Raw genomic sequence first — 16278 nt, forward strand, 5'->3', positions numbered from 1 at the left:
AAGGTTTACATAACTTATTGCCTTTAAGAACTATAAAAATGTGAAATTAGATAAAATTAAGATTAAAAACTCCACAGAAATCAAGCTTTAAAGGACTGGGAGCCAAGGAACGGGGACTAACTCCCAGATGACGCCAGAAGGTGGGGCAGGCCGAGGACCACGAGCCAGGGGCCAGGCTGGGAAGGATGGCCAAGAGAAACACGAGGACAGGACAGAAACACAACCTGGAAGCTCAAGGAAGGGAGCTTCGGCGTGGGACCACGCAATACTTTCAGAGACCACAGAAAGAATAGAAGAAGGCCCAGCAGGTAGCTACAGGGTTGGGTAAATCCAAGGTCAATGGTGACCTCTCAAGGGTGGTTTGCTGATGCAGCGAGACAGGCTATGGTAAGCTGAGGCACCGGCTGGTGATAACAGATACAGGCTATTCTTTCAAGAACCTTGAAGATTCTATTGCAGAGAGAGAAGCAGGACACAGGATTGTGGGAGAGCTCTTGTTCTGTTGTTTTTAAAGAGGCCCTGATGCCCTGTGATTCCACAGTGAGAGAAAGGGAGTGGAAGGGCTGAAAACACAGAAGGAGGATTCTACCAGGGAGGTCCTGGTGGGAAAGAGAACCACAAAGAAGTGGAAGGGAGTGACGGAAAAAGGGGACTGTGGTGGGAGCCAGGAGCTGGCGAGGTTCCCCTGGGGGCCCCGACCCTGTGGAGAAGCAGGCAGCACCAGGCCATGACTCGCAGAGGCACCCTCAAAGCCAACGGGAAAATGTTTAGAACAAGCGCAGGCTGTTCTGATCCTCTCTGAAGTTCATTCTTACACACTGGACTTGAGGCCACAAACTCTTATCCCTACCAGCGAGCAGGCCATAATTTAGCACTTGCTTTATGTCCATCTGGACCAATAAAGTGAATCTAGAGTAAGCACCGGAGGAATCTGGGGATAGGAGACACAGCATCTCCAGTTGTCCTGCTCATTGGGCAGTGGCCTGTGACACCTGAAGAAAGTGAGGCGAAGTTCCTTCAGTTAAAAAAAGAAAAAGAAAGAAAGGCAAGAATGCACACAATGTTCCTTCCAGAATACGATGGTCACCTGTGCGGTCGGTGATGGGACACGAGGACGAGCAGCAGCAAACCAAAGCCCTCGGGAGGTCCACACCGGGCCCCCACCAGAAACCACTCACCAACGGGCCCGTGAGACCACTCACCAGGATCGGTGGAGGGGCACCTGCGGATGGTGAAGATCTGCCCCAGGTCCTCGTCCTCCTCGGGAAGGCCCTTCTGCAGCCGCTGCAGCTTGCGCAGGCTCTCGCTGCGCTGGTGCTTCATGGAGCGCACGTGCTGGATGAGGTTCAGCTTGGCCTTGGTGGAGTAGTTGCACAGGACGCAGTGGTAATAGCAACTTTCGCCCTCCACTCCGCTCTCGTGCTGCTGCAGGTGCTGCGAGGGGCAGAGGAGAGGGACACGTCGTGGGTAAGCCACTGGAAGCCACCACCGCCACGAGCCCACCCGTTCCTGGCCGGAGCCCAGGGCGGAGATTCCTGGGAGGGGCTGTTCTGTCTTCCCCAACGTACCTTCTTCTCCAGCAGTGCTTCGAGGGCCAGCAGCCAGCAGACTCCCCTCCCCAACTCCCCCGAACGTCCCTTCCCCGGCGGCTTTCCACGCAGCTGCTGAGGCTGACAGTGCCGACCCTCCCCAGGTGACCTGGGTCTTCCTGGCACAATAATCCAAGGTTCTTCCTCAGACTCTCCAGAATGCCCCACTTTATTTAGATCAGGGTTTGCAAACAATGGTCTGTGGGCCCACTCCAACCTGCTGCCTAATTTTGTAAATAAAGTTTTAACAGAACACAGCCACATCCACGGATCTGCATATTAACGATGGCTGCTTTCCAAGCACCAGAGTTGAGTAGTTGCAACAGAGACAGCATGGGTCTCAAAGCCTCAAATATTACTACCTGGCTCTTTACAGAAAAAGTTAGCCAACCTCTGCTTTAGGTGATAGCCTATATGGTCACACTCCCTGCATAGAATCCTAGGTCAGTAACGCAGAGCCAAAGCTGTTGTCTGGCTTTTCCACAAGAATGACAGGTCAAGTTTTTATATTTAGAACCACAGTCTATTAGGAGAACCTAAAATTAGGTTTTCCTTCGGATTAAAAAAAAAAACACACACACACAGAAAAATAAATTTCTCCAGACTGGTTGCCTGTCAACATCTGAAGGTCACTTGGCTTAGTGCATCAGATGGTCAAAATTACACTCTTGATTGTATTTGTGTGTTCTGATTCCAGAACAAGGAAGCCCAAAACGTGGCAGAAAGCAGACACACACGGGATTAAAGTGAGAGGTGCAAGAACAGGAGAGGTCATGGGAACAGTTAGCAGACCCCAGACTTCTGTGTACTGTAAAAGACTCGAAGATTATCCAAGGACAAAACTCACAAACTCTGTGTGCCTCTTTGAGAAAACGGTGAAAGGTATGGGCCCTTCTCACTAACAGCTGAGGAAGTGACAAGCTCCTGGTATAGAGAGGATAATCTCCTTCATTTCAAACGATCCCATTTTAGGAGAAGAGGGAATTTTTCTACTGGCTGCCCTTTATAAAGTAGGGCAAACAACTCCAATAAACTTAAGTGAATGACCCAAGGTCACCCAGCTACTTAGTGGGAGAGAGGGAACTAGGACCAGGGTCCCATGTTCCTCCAGCATCCCTGAGGAGGAGCAAACTCAGATAATGTGTTTTATGTGCTTGTGTTATTACCTGCCCTTTCCTCCTTCTCCCCACCCCCATCTCCAGACCCCAGAGCCTGGCTCAAGAAGACACAGGGAAGACACAAAAAATGTCTCGGAACCACTTTGTGCTGTTCCTCTCCTTTCTGACCTGCATGTGCACACGCCAATGCCATGCTAACTGTTGCTCATCCTGCTTCAACAGCCTTCTTCTCTAGATTATAGCTTGAGACACTGAGAAGGCAGAGCAGTTAGAATGCCCCGCGCTCCATTAAAAATACCCAAGCGGCCCTACCAGCACTTCCCATTGAATGACACACTCAAGGCTCAGGTGCTCACACGTACACATTCTTTGTTCTGTAGAAAACTATGAAAATCCCAGAAGCATGTTTGAGCTTTATTGGAAGAGGGAAGGATGAACGTGCCAATGGACCGTTGCAGAAAAATCTTTGTGGGGGATGAAAGGGAGGCCCAGGCCTTCAATCATGTAAATTGGCTAAACCATCCCATACCTAACTGTTGCTCTGAGGCCAAGGTATAGGCAAAAATGGGAAGGGCTTCATAGGTACCAGGAGAACAATCCCTTCTTTCCCCCAAAATGGACGATTTGACACACTCAGGTGCAGAGCTTTGGAACAAAACAATATCCCCACTAGTAACAGCCATCCTACAGCAATTTCACAACCAGAAGGAGTCGGCAGAACTGGCGAACTCAATGTTAACTGTTAAGGCAATGACAACAACTTATAATAAAAAGCTACTTTCTGGAAATAAATTTGAGCTGATTTCCTCTTTAATGGTTTATCTTCAATGTGCCTCTGAGACAGGGTCCTTGAAGAGGATTTCAGGAGGGTGGAATTCACCAAAGCAATCTTTTTTGGAGGCTACAACCCTGGGGAGAAGGAGGGCCTGATGGGCTAGATATAAAGGGAAAAGGATTAGCTTGCCCACATTCATTGTCCCCAACTTCCCTATAGAGTCCTCCCGCCCCCCCCAAAAGTCAAAAACTGGACTAAGATATTTCTGGGAGCAAGGGGTCTGGCTTGGGATTAAGGAGCAGGAAACTTGTATGAGAGCCAGCATGGGGAAACGTGTACTGCTGTCTTGGGTCACTAAGGCCAAAAGAATTACATTTATTAAAGCTTCAACAACAACTGATGAAATAAAAGATAACAGGGAAAATAACCATGGAATCCAAAGCAATGAATTTTATCGAGGGATTTTGGTAAGATCATATAGTATGAACTTAGAACAAGAATCATTAGGGGCGCCTGGGTGGCGCAGTCGGTTAAGCGTCCGACTTCAGCCAGGTCACGATCTCGCGGTCCGTGAGTTCGAGCCCCGCGTCGGGCTCTGGGCTGATGGCTCAGAGCCTGGAGCCTGTTTCCGATTCTGGGTCTCCCTCTCTCTCTGCCCCTCCCCCGTTCATGCTCTGTCTCTCTCTGTCCCAAAAATAAATAAACGTTGGAAAAAAAAAAATTTAAAAAAAAAGAATCATTAAAGCCTTACCCCAAAATTCCCATTACCCTCCCATGAGACAGGATTTCCTTGCAATAAGGCACTGAATCCTTAACATAAAATTGTAATATGGATATAAAGGCTCTTTTCCAAATGGCTGGTGTTTCCAACCTCTGAGCCAGAAGAGAGGACAACGTGGCCAAAAAGAGTTGGATGGGAGTTGAGATGTCAAATGTCTTTTGTCCTTAAATCCATAGGCCCTTGGGTGATAGAACTATATAAATCCTGAATTGACATAAACATCACACTGGGAATTCCTGATTTAAAAATAACCAATATGATGAAAATGTTCCAAAAACATTCTATACTCAATCTCCTGGGGGTAAATGGCAACCTCTTGTGCCACCAGGAGTTCTTCCATCTACCATTTGGGAGCCATTTTGGAAAGGAAATGGACACACGCTACAAATGGTAGAGAAAAGAATAAGAGGAAACAAGGTAAACAGGTCTATGGCCTCTCCCCTTGATCCTGGTCTAGAGAATATTTAGGGTCTTCTCTGAGAGGCTTGTACAAAAACTTAATTCAAAATTCCAAGCCGGCGTTTGTAGTCTGGGTTCATTCTCCAACACACTGAAAAAACTGCAGAATAAACTGTTTATTGGTTGCCGGGAAACACCTGCTTATAAAGGTTACATCCCAACCCAAACTTTTTAAAAACTATTTTTAATTTTTATTTTTGATGGGGAGGAGGGGCCTAGAGAGGGGGACAGAGGGCCTGAAGCAAGCTCTGCGCTGACAGCAGAGAGCCCTTTGCGAGGCTCAAACTCATGAACCTCAAGATCATGACCTGAGCCAAAGTCGGATGCTTAACTGATTGAGCTACCCAGGCGTCCCACAACCCAAACTTCTGATCACAACCTGAGTCTACCTGCAGGTCAAAGATCCTGTTCTTACCAGATTTTATAAATTCTCACTCAGTACTTCTCCAGCTGTCCAACCTGGAGCAAACAGGGATCCAAAGCTAGCAACAGGGTCCTGCCCTGTATGACCTTCTCCACACCATGGGGTCATTTCCTAGGTCTTGAGCGGGTCAATGCCCTGACCTGTTGGCCAGATACCCTCTCCATCCCAAGTGGCACTGGTTGTGTCCCCAGGATTCTACCCTTGGAACCTGCCTAATATGAAGCAGTGGGAGGGGGTGGGGCTGGAGAGACCAATGAGGACTTCAGGAGAGCAAGCCGTCACCCACGGACATGCTTCCCCTGCAGAAAAGACTAGATGTTTTCATTTGGAGGAGAGAGAATAATTTGTTCCTGACCCAGCTAATTAGAATACCCTCAACTGGGATCCCAATGTATTTAATTAAATTCACTGTAATATATGAAGAATCCACCAAGGCACAAATCTCAGGGGAACACTCAATAAAGGATCTGCCCCTGTTCAGAATTCTTGCTCTTCTTGACAGGGAGGGAATTTTTCTCCCCCACAAATCCTCAACGCTCCAACCCTCTCCCTCAACTCTATCAGAGGCCCTCCCATCCTTGGGGAGGGGAACGTAGGTTTTGCTTTACTTTTTCCACTTTACTCTGCATTCGATCTTAACTTCTTACCTCTATGAGGTCAGGTGTAGGGTTTATTTAAAATTTTTAAGTTTATTTTTTATTTTGAGACAGAAGGCAGAGGAGGGGCAGAGAGAGAGGGAGAGAGAGAGAATCCACCCTGACAGCACAGAGCCAGCTGCGGGGCTCAAACCCACAAGCTGTGAGATCATGACCTGAGCTGAAACCAAGAGTTGAACGCTCAACCGACCGAATCACCTAGCCACCCCAGGTCAGTTGTACAATTTAAAAAAGAAAACAGGGGCGCCTGGGTGGCGCAGTCGGTTAAGCGTCCGACTTCAGCCAGGTCACGATCTCGCGGTCCGTGAGTTCGAGCCCCGCGTCGGGCTCTGGGCTGATGGCTCAGAGCCTGGAGCCTGTTTCCGATTCTGGGTCTCCCTCTCTCTCTGCCCCTCCCCCGTTCATGCTCTGTCTCTCTGTGTCCCAAAAATAAATAAACGTTGAAAAAATAAATAAATAAAAAGAAAACAAAACAACAACTTCAGCTGTGGCTAGTAGGCTCTCAGGCGTGCACGCTACACATGGACCCAGAGAAAACCGGCTGCTCTGCCCACTGGACAAGGTTTGAATCTGATTCACTTCTAAATGTCTACAACACATTAGACACTATGCACACGCACACACGCGCATGCACACACACACACACAACACGCCCTACCCCAGGCCTTAACCTGCAGTTGATTAAGACAGTGACAGTGGTGACTTGGAGAACACGCCAAGAGGGACATGAGAAGGACATCCCTTTGGATTGAATATCATCGTGAAAACATGCCAGCTCCAACAGTGAAAACCAGGCTTACTCAAGAAAAACTGCCATCTATCCACAAACTAATAATGATGAAGAAGCGTAACCAACTAATAAACCAAGAAACCAAGATCAACTAGCTAAAGAATAGTGGTAACTGAGGTCTACCCCAACTCACTCGGGCCTATAGTCTTGGACCTGCCTAAGGGCTTCCTTGATTTTCCTCAATGTCACTGGCTGGTTTAAAAAGTGCACACACAACACTGAGTTATATGAACTGCAAATGTATAGTCATTCCTAAGAACTTTCAATATGATTTACTTCTGAAAGCTCAAAGAACTACAATGACCTCTAACAAGTATCCAGTTTGACTCATAAATGGAAGTAGAAGAGCCCAACGATCTCCAACTTCTTGAAATTACCGCTATGCAGCAGGCATGACTGTCCTCACTGACAGCCATCAGGAATGTGACTTACACTGGTGGTCAGTGCTTTAAACTGACAACAGGGGAGTGTGGGCTCACTCGTACTGCTCAGGGACCTTTTCCTAAACCACCTTCTGATCTTGGTGGAGCTCTTTTAAGATGCTCATCCCCCCCAAAATGAGTAAAATAAAATAAAAAATAAAAAATAAAATTCCTGTCCCATCTGGGTTTAACTGGAAGGCGACACTCCTGTGCCCTGGACATGGAAACATCGAATGCCCCACATCTTCCCCTGTGGGTCCAGCTTGGGGTGGGGGTGGGGGCAGGGCTCAGAAAGAAAAAGCCATTGCTGCAATCAGAAGCACCTCGATAATGAACCTGGCACATAAATCCAAGCACAAAAGGAAAATTAATAATTAAAAAAGACGGGAGAGAAAGGAGGCCAGCCCGTGTTACTTTGTGGGATTCTACCCCATTAATATGTGGTGCTCGTTCACCCTGGCCACAACTGCAAGTCAAAGAGACGAAAAGAGGACTCTTGTTAGAAAATAATTCATCGTGAAAATCAAAAAAGTGTGTTCCTGTAACTTGTTTCCCAGGAAAACTAACCAACTTCTGTCAGAGAACATTGATTTCTGTAAATCTGGAGGGGCCCCGCTCCTTCCTCCTCCCCAGTGATAGAAACTTCTAACATCTGGTTCTTCATGCATGGAATGCAAAATATTGATCAGGTTTTGTCAAAGCCTCCCCTTTAAAGTAGAAATGGACAAAGTACATTCACACACGCATACACATTCACAAATGAAAACACACAGGACTCCTAATGAAGCTTCCTCAGGGGAGCAACACCTGTTACTAGAAACACAACGCTCGCCCACCCCTCTTCCACGCACACAGTGCACCTCTACTCCTTGAGCAACTGAAACTCTGATGGATGAGGAAAAGCAGCTCCCAGGCATCCCTCTGAGCAAATGGGCTCCCCTAGGGGAGACCACACACCTCTTGCTGAGCAGAGGAGAATCCCCACGGTGGGTACACAGAACAAACCCCAAGACACCTGCTGAGGAACACGGAAAGTCATCTAGGCAGGGCGGATGGAAGGGCTTCTGGAACTACGAACCACAGCGTGCCTGGCCAGGGCTCCAGTTTTCCCCTCTGGGCAGGGGATATAAAGTCATCAGCACTTCCAGGGAGAAGGAATGGGAAGATGAGAATCAGTTTACTAATTCCTCACATGTAAGTGGGTGTTGTACCCATTCACAGCATCTACTGCTGAGCAAACACCCACAGACACTTTTCATCTCATGAGGGCCTGCCCCACGGGGTGGGTAGCATTTGGCTCCTGGACGTGGACAAACCCAAAACTCAGGGAGGTCATGTGACTCCCCTCAAGGTCTCACAGAGTATGAAAGAAACAGGACTGGAACCTGGGGTTTGATACCAAGTCCACAGCAGTCCAGCTACTCTGCACTGACCACAGGGCTCATTCTGGAACAGCAGATTCCCCATACCCAGGTATTCGCCTTGAAGGCCTAAAAGATAAATTATTGCAGGTGTAACGCAACTGGGAATGGAGGCAGTTAATTTTTTAATCAGTGATTGTGTTACAGTTTCAAACCTCATGTCACATGCTCAGGAAGGCTTCCAGAAGGTCAACCTAAATATATAGGTATTTTCTGTTTATGTTGGCTTTTCACCCACTCCTGCCCTCATCCTTGGCACATGCTAATTTAGTCCTATTTCACTGTAGGAGCCCTGCAGACACCATAAGATACAAGCTTCAACCATCATTTATAAGAGCAAGTGAAAGGAAGTAAAAATGTTCCCTTAGATCAATCCATTTACGTTACTCTGACCTATTTTCTGGTTTCTAGGCCAGAGTCCTTGTGCCCTGGACAAGCCATGAGTGTTCATTCTCAGTATTTGAGCTCCAAAGCTGAAGGCGAGACTTCCCATGCCTGTGTCACTTCCCTTACCCTGAATGATATCTCCTGGTTCAAAAGTCTCAATATGAGCATTTCCTTGAGAGACATACAGTATATCCTCGAAGGAAACTAACAACAAGGAAATCCACAATATGGTGTCTTGCAGAATGCTGATACCTTCACATAACAGAAATCATTTCTTGTTAGGGAAACTCAGAAAGGAGAGGAAGCTTACCAGGTATGTAGGGGTTTCCCGAAGGAAGGGGCCCATCAGAGCATGAGGTCACAAGCCAAATGAGGGCGAGTTCCATGACGGTCCAACAAGCATCTACACATCGAGCTCGGAAGCTTCGAAGAGGGATAATGGTGGGTGAAACCACAAAGTGGGTCCCACAAGGCTAACATCAAACTGACCACCCTCCAGAACCGACCAAAAGCTTAAATATCTGAAGATTAGCCCTTCACTAGGATAACCTACCAGTGATGGTCCCTTTCCCCACTCATCCATCAAGATGCATTTCTTCTCTACACTACTTTCCACCTCTTGCAGCTATCAACTCTCAAGTAAAAGTAAAGGCTGCCATTTACTCCAGCATTCTCCCTTCAACTCCACACCAAAATGTCGCCAATAATGGTTGTTTAAGGTGCACCGTAGATTAAGGTAGCCTGATGGAAAAGCCTAACTCTGTGCTACTTCAGGCAAGTTATATACACTGTTGGGTCTCCCACACACAATGGGACAACAGTAAGAGAACCGCTGCAGAGCACTGTAGGGAGGAGTCTATGGGATAATGCACACAAAGGGCTTAACACAGCGCCTGACGCAGAGCAAGCCTCTGTGAAAAGGCTATTACTGTTACTATCATGGTTTCTCAAATTAGTTACAGTTTGGGATTAGGGATTGAAATAAATGTCTACTGAATTTACCTATTTGGTATTTCCCTCCTTACAACCAACCTTGCCTGCCCCACTCCCTAGGACCTCCCCTCCCACCCTCTCAGCCCCAAAGAGGAATCCCAGTTGACTGCAAAGAAACCGTAATCTATAGAAACTGTAACATGGAAGGGATAACGAACACACAGAGGACCAACTTCTTCCTTGTAAGAGGTGCTTATTTTCAGTCACTTGCCCAAAGTCATGCTGCTGATGCAGGCACAGCTGGGATCCATACCCCAAGCCCATGTCCTTGCCCCCAAACCAGATCTGTTTTACTGGGTCTCTTTGCCCATGGCGGTGCCAATATACTGAAAATCAAGAACCATGTTCTTTATCGTGTCTGCCAACATCCCCAGGTGTAGACCAGGTGAAGGAAGGAGGGCTCAGCTGAAACGGCTGGTAGGCACCTCCCAGATTCCCTAGATTTGCTCTGAAGGATTTGCTTATTTCTGTCTCCAATCCCATGGCAGTCAATTGGCAGAAAAAACATGTGCCCGGGTGGTCAAAACAGGTGCATTACTTCATCTGGAAAATGAAGATGTTTACACTTGCCCTGTCTTCCTGGGGGGCATTTTCTAAACCACGTGAGAAAACAAATGTGAAAATCCTCCAAAGGATATGAAGGACTCCCCATGTATTTGGCACAGCCATCATCTTTCTATCTGAGCCCAGATTTTTGCTTCCTCACTTCTGACTGGCAGGTGCAACACCATGGGCTGGGTTGTTAACGATCAGATGGTGTTCTAGCTGAGCAGTTCTCTAACTGGAGCGTGCACCAGGAACACCCGAGGGTGTGTTATGCCTGACTGTCGGCCCACCCCAGGGGTTTCTGATTCACCTGGTCCTGGGATGGGGACCAAGAATCTGCATTTCTAACAATCTCCAGGGAGACGCTGATGCTGCTGGTCTGGGACCACGTTTTGAGAACCGCTGATCTTGACAGCAACTGCCATGGACCAGAAACCTGAATCAGAATAAATACTTGGAGAGATTCCCCTGTAAGGAGAAAATTTGTCCAGAGTCTAAAATCTCTGTACCCGCCTTTCCCCAAAGAGTATTTCCGATTCTAGCCAACTGCACTAGATAAATCATGTGATGCCGGCACAAGAAGTCACCTCTTTAATGAACAAGTCACACGGAAGCAGCCGCCTGCTACCAGCCTGCTCCAGATACTCATAAAAGTAGAAATCGGCCCTATTCATCTCTCTCCCCCCCTTCTGCACCTGCAGTCTAAAATTCCTGGGCTGTCGCTGAAAGCGTGACTCTTGATGGCAAGGCATGAGGCATCACTTTTTCCTCGTAAGCTCTGGATCCTGCTGAGCACACCTGTCCAGATGTCTTGCTGGAATGGAGCCCACGAAAGAATTTCAACCAAATACCAGAAAAAATAAAATGGTCTTTAAAATTCCTCCCACGCTCCTGAACTTTCTGGCTGTTGCTGCTGAGAGCATGAATTTGGCGCTCAAACCTGGGAGGCTTCTCTTAAGCTCCCATGATTTGCTGACAAATACCCTCATCACCTCCATTATGAGAGAAGATGACGGGCAGCCAGGGTGAGATGGGCCTGGGGTGGGCGGGCAATGAGCACACACAGGCTGACTTCTCCCTTAGAAGAGGTCCTTCATTTAAAAAAAAAAATTTTTTATGTTTATTTGAGAGAGAGAGAGAGAGAGCGGGCATGAGCGGGGGAGGGGCAGAGAGAGGGAAACACAGAATCTGAAGCAGGCTCCAGGCTCCCGCTGTCAGCACAGAGCCCAACGTGGGGCTCAAACTCACAAACTGTGAGATCATGGCCTGAGCCAAAATCAGACGCTTAACCGACTGAACCGTCCAGGCACCCTGAGGTGCTTCATTTTATTTCATTCTTCCCTTGAAAGGGAAAATGGGAAGGTGAAAAAGCAGGAGATACAAATTCTCTCTGAACAAACGTCTCTGATGCTGGTCATTGTGGCTGCTAAGGCACTGGGCCTTTTCTCCTTAAATTCCCTGGATTTTGTGGGAAGTCGAAGAAGATGGTGACACTTTTGGGAGGGGGACAGGGACAAGCGAGTGACAGGAGAAAGAAGCTTCTCCGGGGAAGGAGAGCAGAGTCTGAGCCAAGAGGCAGGAGATGGCCGGCTGCAGAGGGGGACGGCCACACGGCGAGAGGGGACACGGTTTTGCAAACGATGACACGGCTACTTTCTCTGCCCTGCTTTCGGGTTCCCCCCATAAATAACCCAGACAAACACCCCGTGCACTGGGTTTTGCTCTCCTTCTCCCCCCTCTGTAGGTCTCATTAAAAGCCGATATTGTTCGGCCTCAAGATGGAGAGCTCAGCATGGATTTTACTGAACGTTAAATCAACCAGCAAGCGTAGCCAGCAAACTCTGTGGCACTTTAACTTTAATAATGCAATAATTATTGAATTTCCTTTTTATAACTGAAGTGCTGGAATGTAAACAATGGGGCCGTAATTGCAGGAAGGGGGGATCAATAGAGGCAATCGTTTTTCAGCCATGTTAATTGTAAATACAATTGCTCCAAGATGTCAGCCTTGTTCTTCTTGCTCCCAGAATCATCCTAACGGATGACAGAGTCCAACTTTCCCATTACAGCTGTTCGTTCCTTTAAGAGGTTCTCAATCAGGTCTGATCAATCTGTCAAGATAATGCATGGAGTAAGTAAGACTCTTCAAACACAGGCTCCCAATCAATAGCCCGGACCAGCTTAATGAGGTGGGGCTAAGGCCCAGAGGGAGGTAACAGCCCCCAGCTTGCGCCTAGGTTTGGCAGGCTGGCTTCCTCACATGGCCCTGATAAACAGATCAGCCCTTAATGAGGACATTAGTTATGCATGCTTCAGCAAGCAGCAAGACATCCATCCCTTGGGACAGACGGACACAAAACAAAATAGATTAACAGAAAACAATATGGTGCCAAATTAGGTCTAACTGAAGACTTTCCCTCCTTCTACTGCTTTCCTTAATTGTCCAGCAGAGTGGAGGACATCAATTAATCATTCCAATGGGCATGAGCTCAAAGAATGGGAGTACCGTTGGGCCGGAGGATCTCCGGGTTTCTCCCAGCCTCCTCTGGCTGCCACTCAGTATGAGTGCCCTCACCTCAACACCATTTCCAGTTCACAAGGGGGGCCCCTCACAGAAGGGGCCCCACACCAATCAGCAGGAGAGAAGGAAGACGTGGCTGAAGTCTCACAGCCCTACTGGAGGGGCCAAGAACTGAAGATGGACGAGAACAAAGCTGCTACTCCTCATAGCTGACATCTGTTTCTGAGATCAAGTCTTGGTCTTGAGAATGGTTACTGCCTCACAGGAGAAGAGGTGGAAAGTCAGGAGTCTAGAATCCCATTTCACGGGCCCAGCACCCTCGCAAGCCGCACACGCATTGAGGGACCCTGGGTTCTCAAAAGGATAACCTGGAGGGCTTCACGGGGAGGCTGAAGGGCTAGCTTCCCTCCCCGAGGCCAATGCACAGCGTTGCCTCTGCTCCCGCTGCCTGGCTGGGAGAGCACCTCCCTGTGGAAGTCTGTGAGAAAGACCACGCTAAGGAAAGGTCTCACCCAGAGTATGACAGTTCCTTCTCCCAGAGTCTGGGTTTCCCGGAACCTTCTCAAGTTTGGCTCCTGGACCAACAGCATCAGCACTCCCTAGAAACCCCTTCAGACCCATCCAGACCTACAGGGGTCTGGCCCAGCAATCTGAGTTTTAACAAGCTCTCCAGATGATTCCCACACAAGCCCGTTTAAGGGTCACCATCTTACGGGGGGAATTACATAAAGCAGCTTAGAGCAGGGAGGATCTAGAAAATCACGGTGTTTCTGGTCCTTTCTAAATCAGAAACAGTTCCGTGTCTAAGATGTAGCTAGAACCCGTATTTTCCCTGAGGTTTGGATCAGAGCCCACCACCCACCTGCTTCAGAACGCAAAGCCTCTGGAAGAAATGACACCAAAGGAATGAGGCCCTTGTGTGAAAAGCCCATTTTATTAGTGGGGTAAGATCACAGAGTGGGCCACACCACTGAATTACAAAAGGGCAACAGTCTCATTATGTGACTGAAGTAAAAATGAGAATAACCGGGTCTTTGTAAGGATGTCAGGATGAGCAGAATATACGAAAACAAATAAAGAGCTGGAAGATGAGATCCCTCTTTTGTGCAAAAGGCCCAGCTCACGGCCACTCCCTCTCTGAAGCCTTCCCTAACGCCCAGATTGCACCTCTCTCCCCCACTCTGGGCCCCCAAGCCCACTGGGAGCAACTTCCATGCCGGACTCATCTTGCTGGCTTACAAAACCCCCGCCTGCCTCACTGCTGCCCTGTGAACAGCAAGTCCCAGGCCCGGAGACCAGCTGCGCCTCTCTGCCTCAGCACAGCTCCTGATCCACAGCAGGTTCTTGAAATGGTTGTCTGAAAGTCTGAGCAAAACTCCCACGCTTCACTCTTACTCTTGGTCTTCAGCTTGCCGACCTTTCTAATCTAGACCAGACTCCCTCTCTCCTCCTCCGCTTTCAAACCCTCCACTCCATTCCACACTTGACATAAAAGCAGCCTCCTGGCCCTTTCCACCTCACCCACCAACCCTGCTCTTTCTGGTCACGGCGGCTCTTCCTAAGCGCAAACCCTCCCGAAAGCCCCCCCCTCCACCTGCTGAATGGCGCCCCTACCTGGACGTCCTCCCCCATCACACCGAGCTAGCACTCTTGTCTCCATGCCTCTGGGGTCCTGTGGCAGGAGGTGAGCCCCACCTGTGGGTACCAGTATTGGGCACAGCCTTCCCTTGGCTTCCACGTGGGCTCTACATTCCTTGATGACCGAGACAGGAGGCTGGGACTGAGAGAATAACATGTTTATTCTAAGATTTACCGCTCGCTGGATAAGATTTTACGGCAGGATATCATTACTGTAAATGGCTGTACTCAAGACTTCACTTCTCAGTATATGAATCGTAGAAGCCCTTCTCCTTCCCACTCTGAATCCACCAAAATGTCCCCCAGCCAGGAAAACAACTTAGCTCGTCACCATCAGTGTATCCTTCCATTTTGGTCTACGTATTTACAGAGCTTTAATATTGCTATTCTCTTTCACGAAAGCTTGTTTCTTATTTAATGGACAAATACTGCGAGACTGCGAGATGTATTGAGAAACATCTAGAAGAAGACCACAGAAGACAGGGACAGAGAGCAAACTCCAGCAGATGCCTCTCGGTGGGGAGTGACTCAAGCCATCAGGACTCCGACAACGAGTTGACAAGTCCACTACCACACCTTACAGACAAAAACAATTTAGTACAAATTTTAGTTCTAAACACACAGTGTCTCAAGATCCAATGGAGAGGCGTGACCATACACAGACACCCAAAAGGAGATGGCTGAGTGGGTATTTCTGAGACATCTGTTCATCTCCAGGTTGGAAAAGCCAGGCTAAGGACATAAAACAAACAAACAAACAAACAAAACAAACCATGCACCCCGCTTATCTTTCTTTTCCTTCCCAAACTTTTGTCTTCTTCCACAACTGAGCAGCCTGTGTGTCTGGACCCCTCGGATTCTTGCCACTCCCTAAGCAACTGGTTACATCTACCTTCATATGTTTCCAAACTCTGAGACCTGTGAAGAAGGGAACGTTCTCCACCTGGGTTTAGATGGGCTGCTTTCCCTTCCTGGCTTATGACCAAACTCTAGGCCCCCCAGCTGCTCACTGGCCACCAGACCCTCCCCCAGAGGTTCTAAGCAACACAGTCTAATGACATAGCCTCCTGGTTCTGTTCTCAAGCTCCCAATGGAATGTGGCTGTGAGGCTAGTCAGCGAGAGGTTTTGTGTTTTCTGTTTTTTTCTTCTCCAAGCTTATTTTAAATGGTAAAAGGGGAGGCTTTGTTTGTTTTTTCACCAGCCAGTCTACATTGACCAAATCATCCTCTCCTCACAGTCTCCAAGTTCATTCTGTTTCAGAAGGCCCAACCAACAGTGAGGAGATGGGGAAGGGCCCACTAGAAGATTTTCCAGGGGGCACAATTTCATTCCAGAAAGATGATCATTTACAAATCCTGCTAGGAAACTGCAGTAAAATTCAAGTTCCAGAAAACAGCATCTAAAAAGCTTGCAAGCGGGAAGATTTCTTTGAACAAAATGGCAGGTTTCGGAGAAAGCTGGGGTAGGGTGAGCAAGGAGATTTGCTACGATTTCCAGCTCTGGGGCGCCGGATGCTGCGGGCATGCATTTTGCAACATAGCAGTTACTGTGTTCCTGGTGCACAGTGACATCTGGACACAGACCTGCCAGGGCTCTCTTCCTGGGGTCACGTTACGAAGACGAAGCCATCGCTCACCACCACAGCAACTGGCAGGTGACGTCTTTAAAATCTCAAATCTAGTAACCTGTTCTGCAGGTATTAACACACAACTACAGATACTATTTAGTGGGCCTTTAAAGGGCTCAGTCTTAAAACA

At 48.1% G+C, this 16278-nt stretch overlaps 1 protein-coding gene across 1 annotated transcript in view; it reads right to left on the bottom strand.

Moving 5' to 3' along the window:
• The window catches only part of ZFHX3 (zinc finger homeobox 3), a 236315-nt gene that overhangs the window by 94769 nt on the left and 125268 nt on the right, over positions 1 to 16278 (bottom strand). The window contains 1 exon segment of the mRNA XM_030297608.1: positions 1203 to 1434. Within this exon segment, the coding sequence (XP_030153468.1) occupies positions 1203 to 1434 (232 nt within the window).

This window comes from Lynx canadensis, chromosome E2, assembly GCF_007474595.2.
Source record: "Lynx canadensis isolate LIC74 chromosome E2, mLynCan4.pri.v2, whole genome shotgun sequence".
Lineage (NCBI taxonomy): Eukaryota > Metazoa > Chordata > Mammalia > Carnivora > Felidae > Lynx > Lynx canadensis.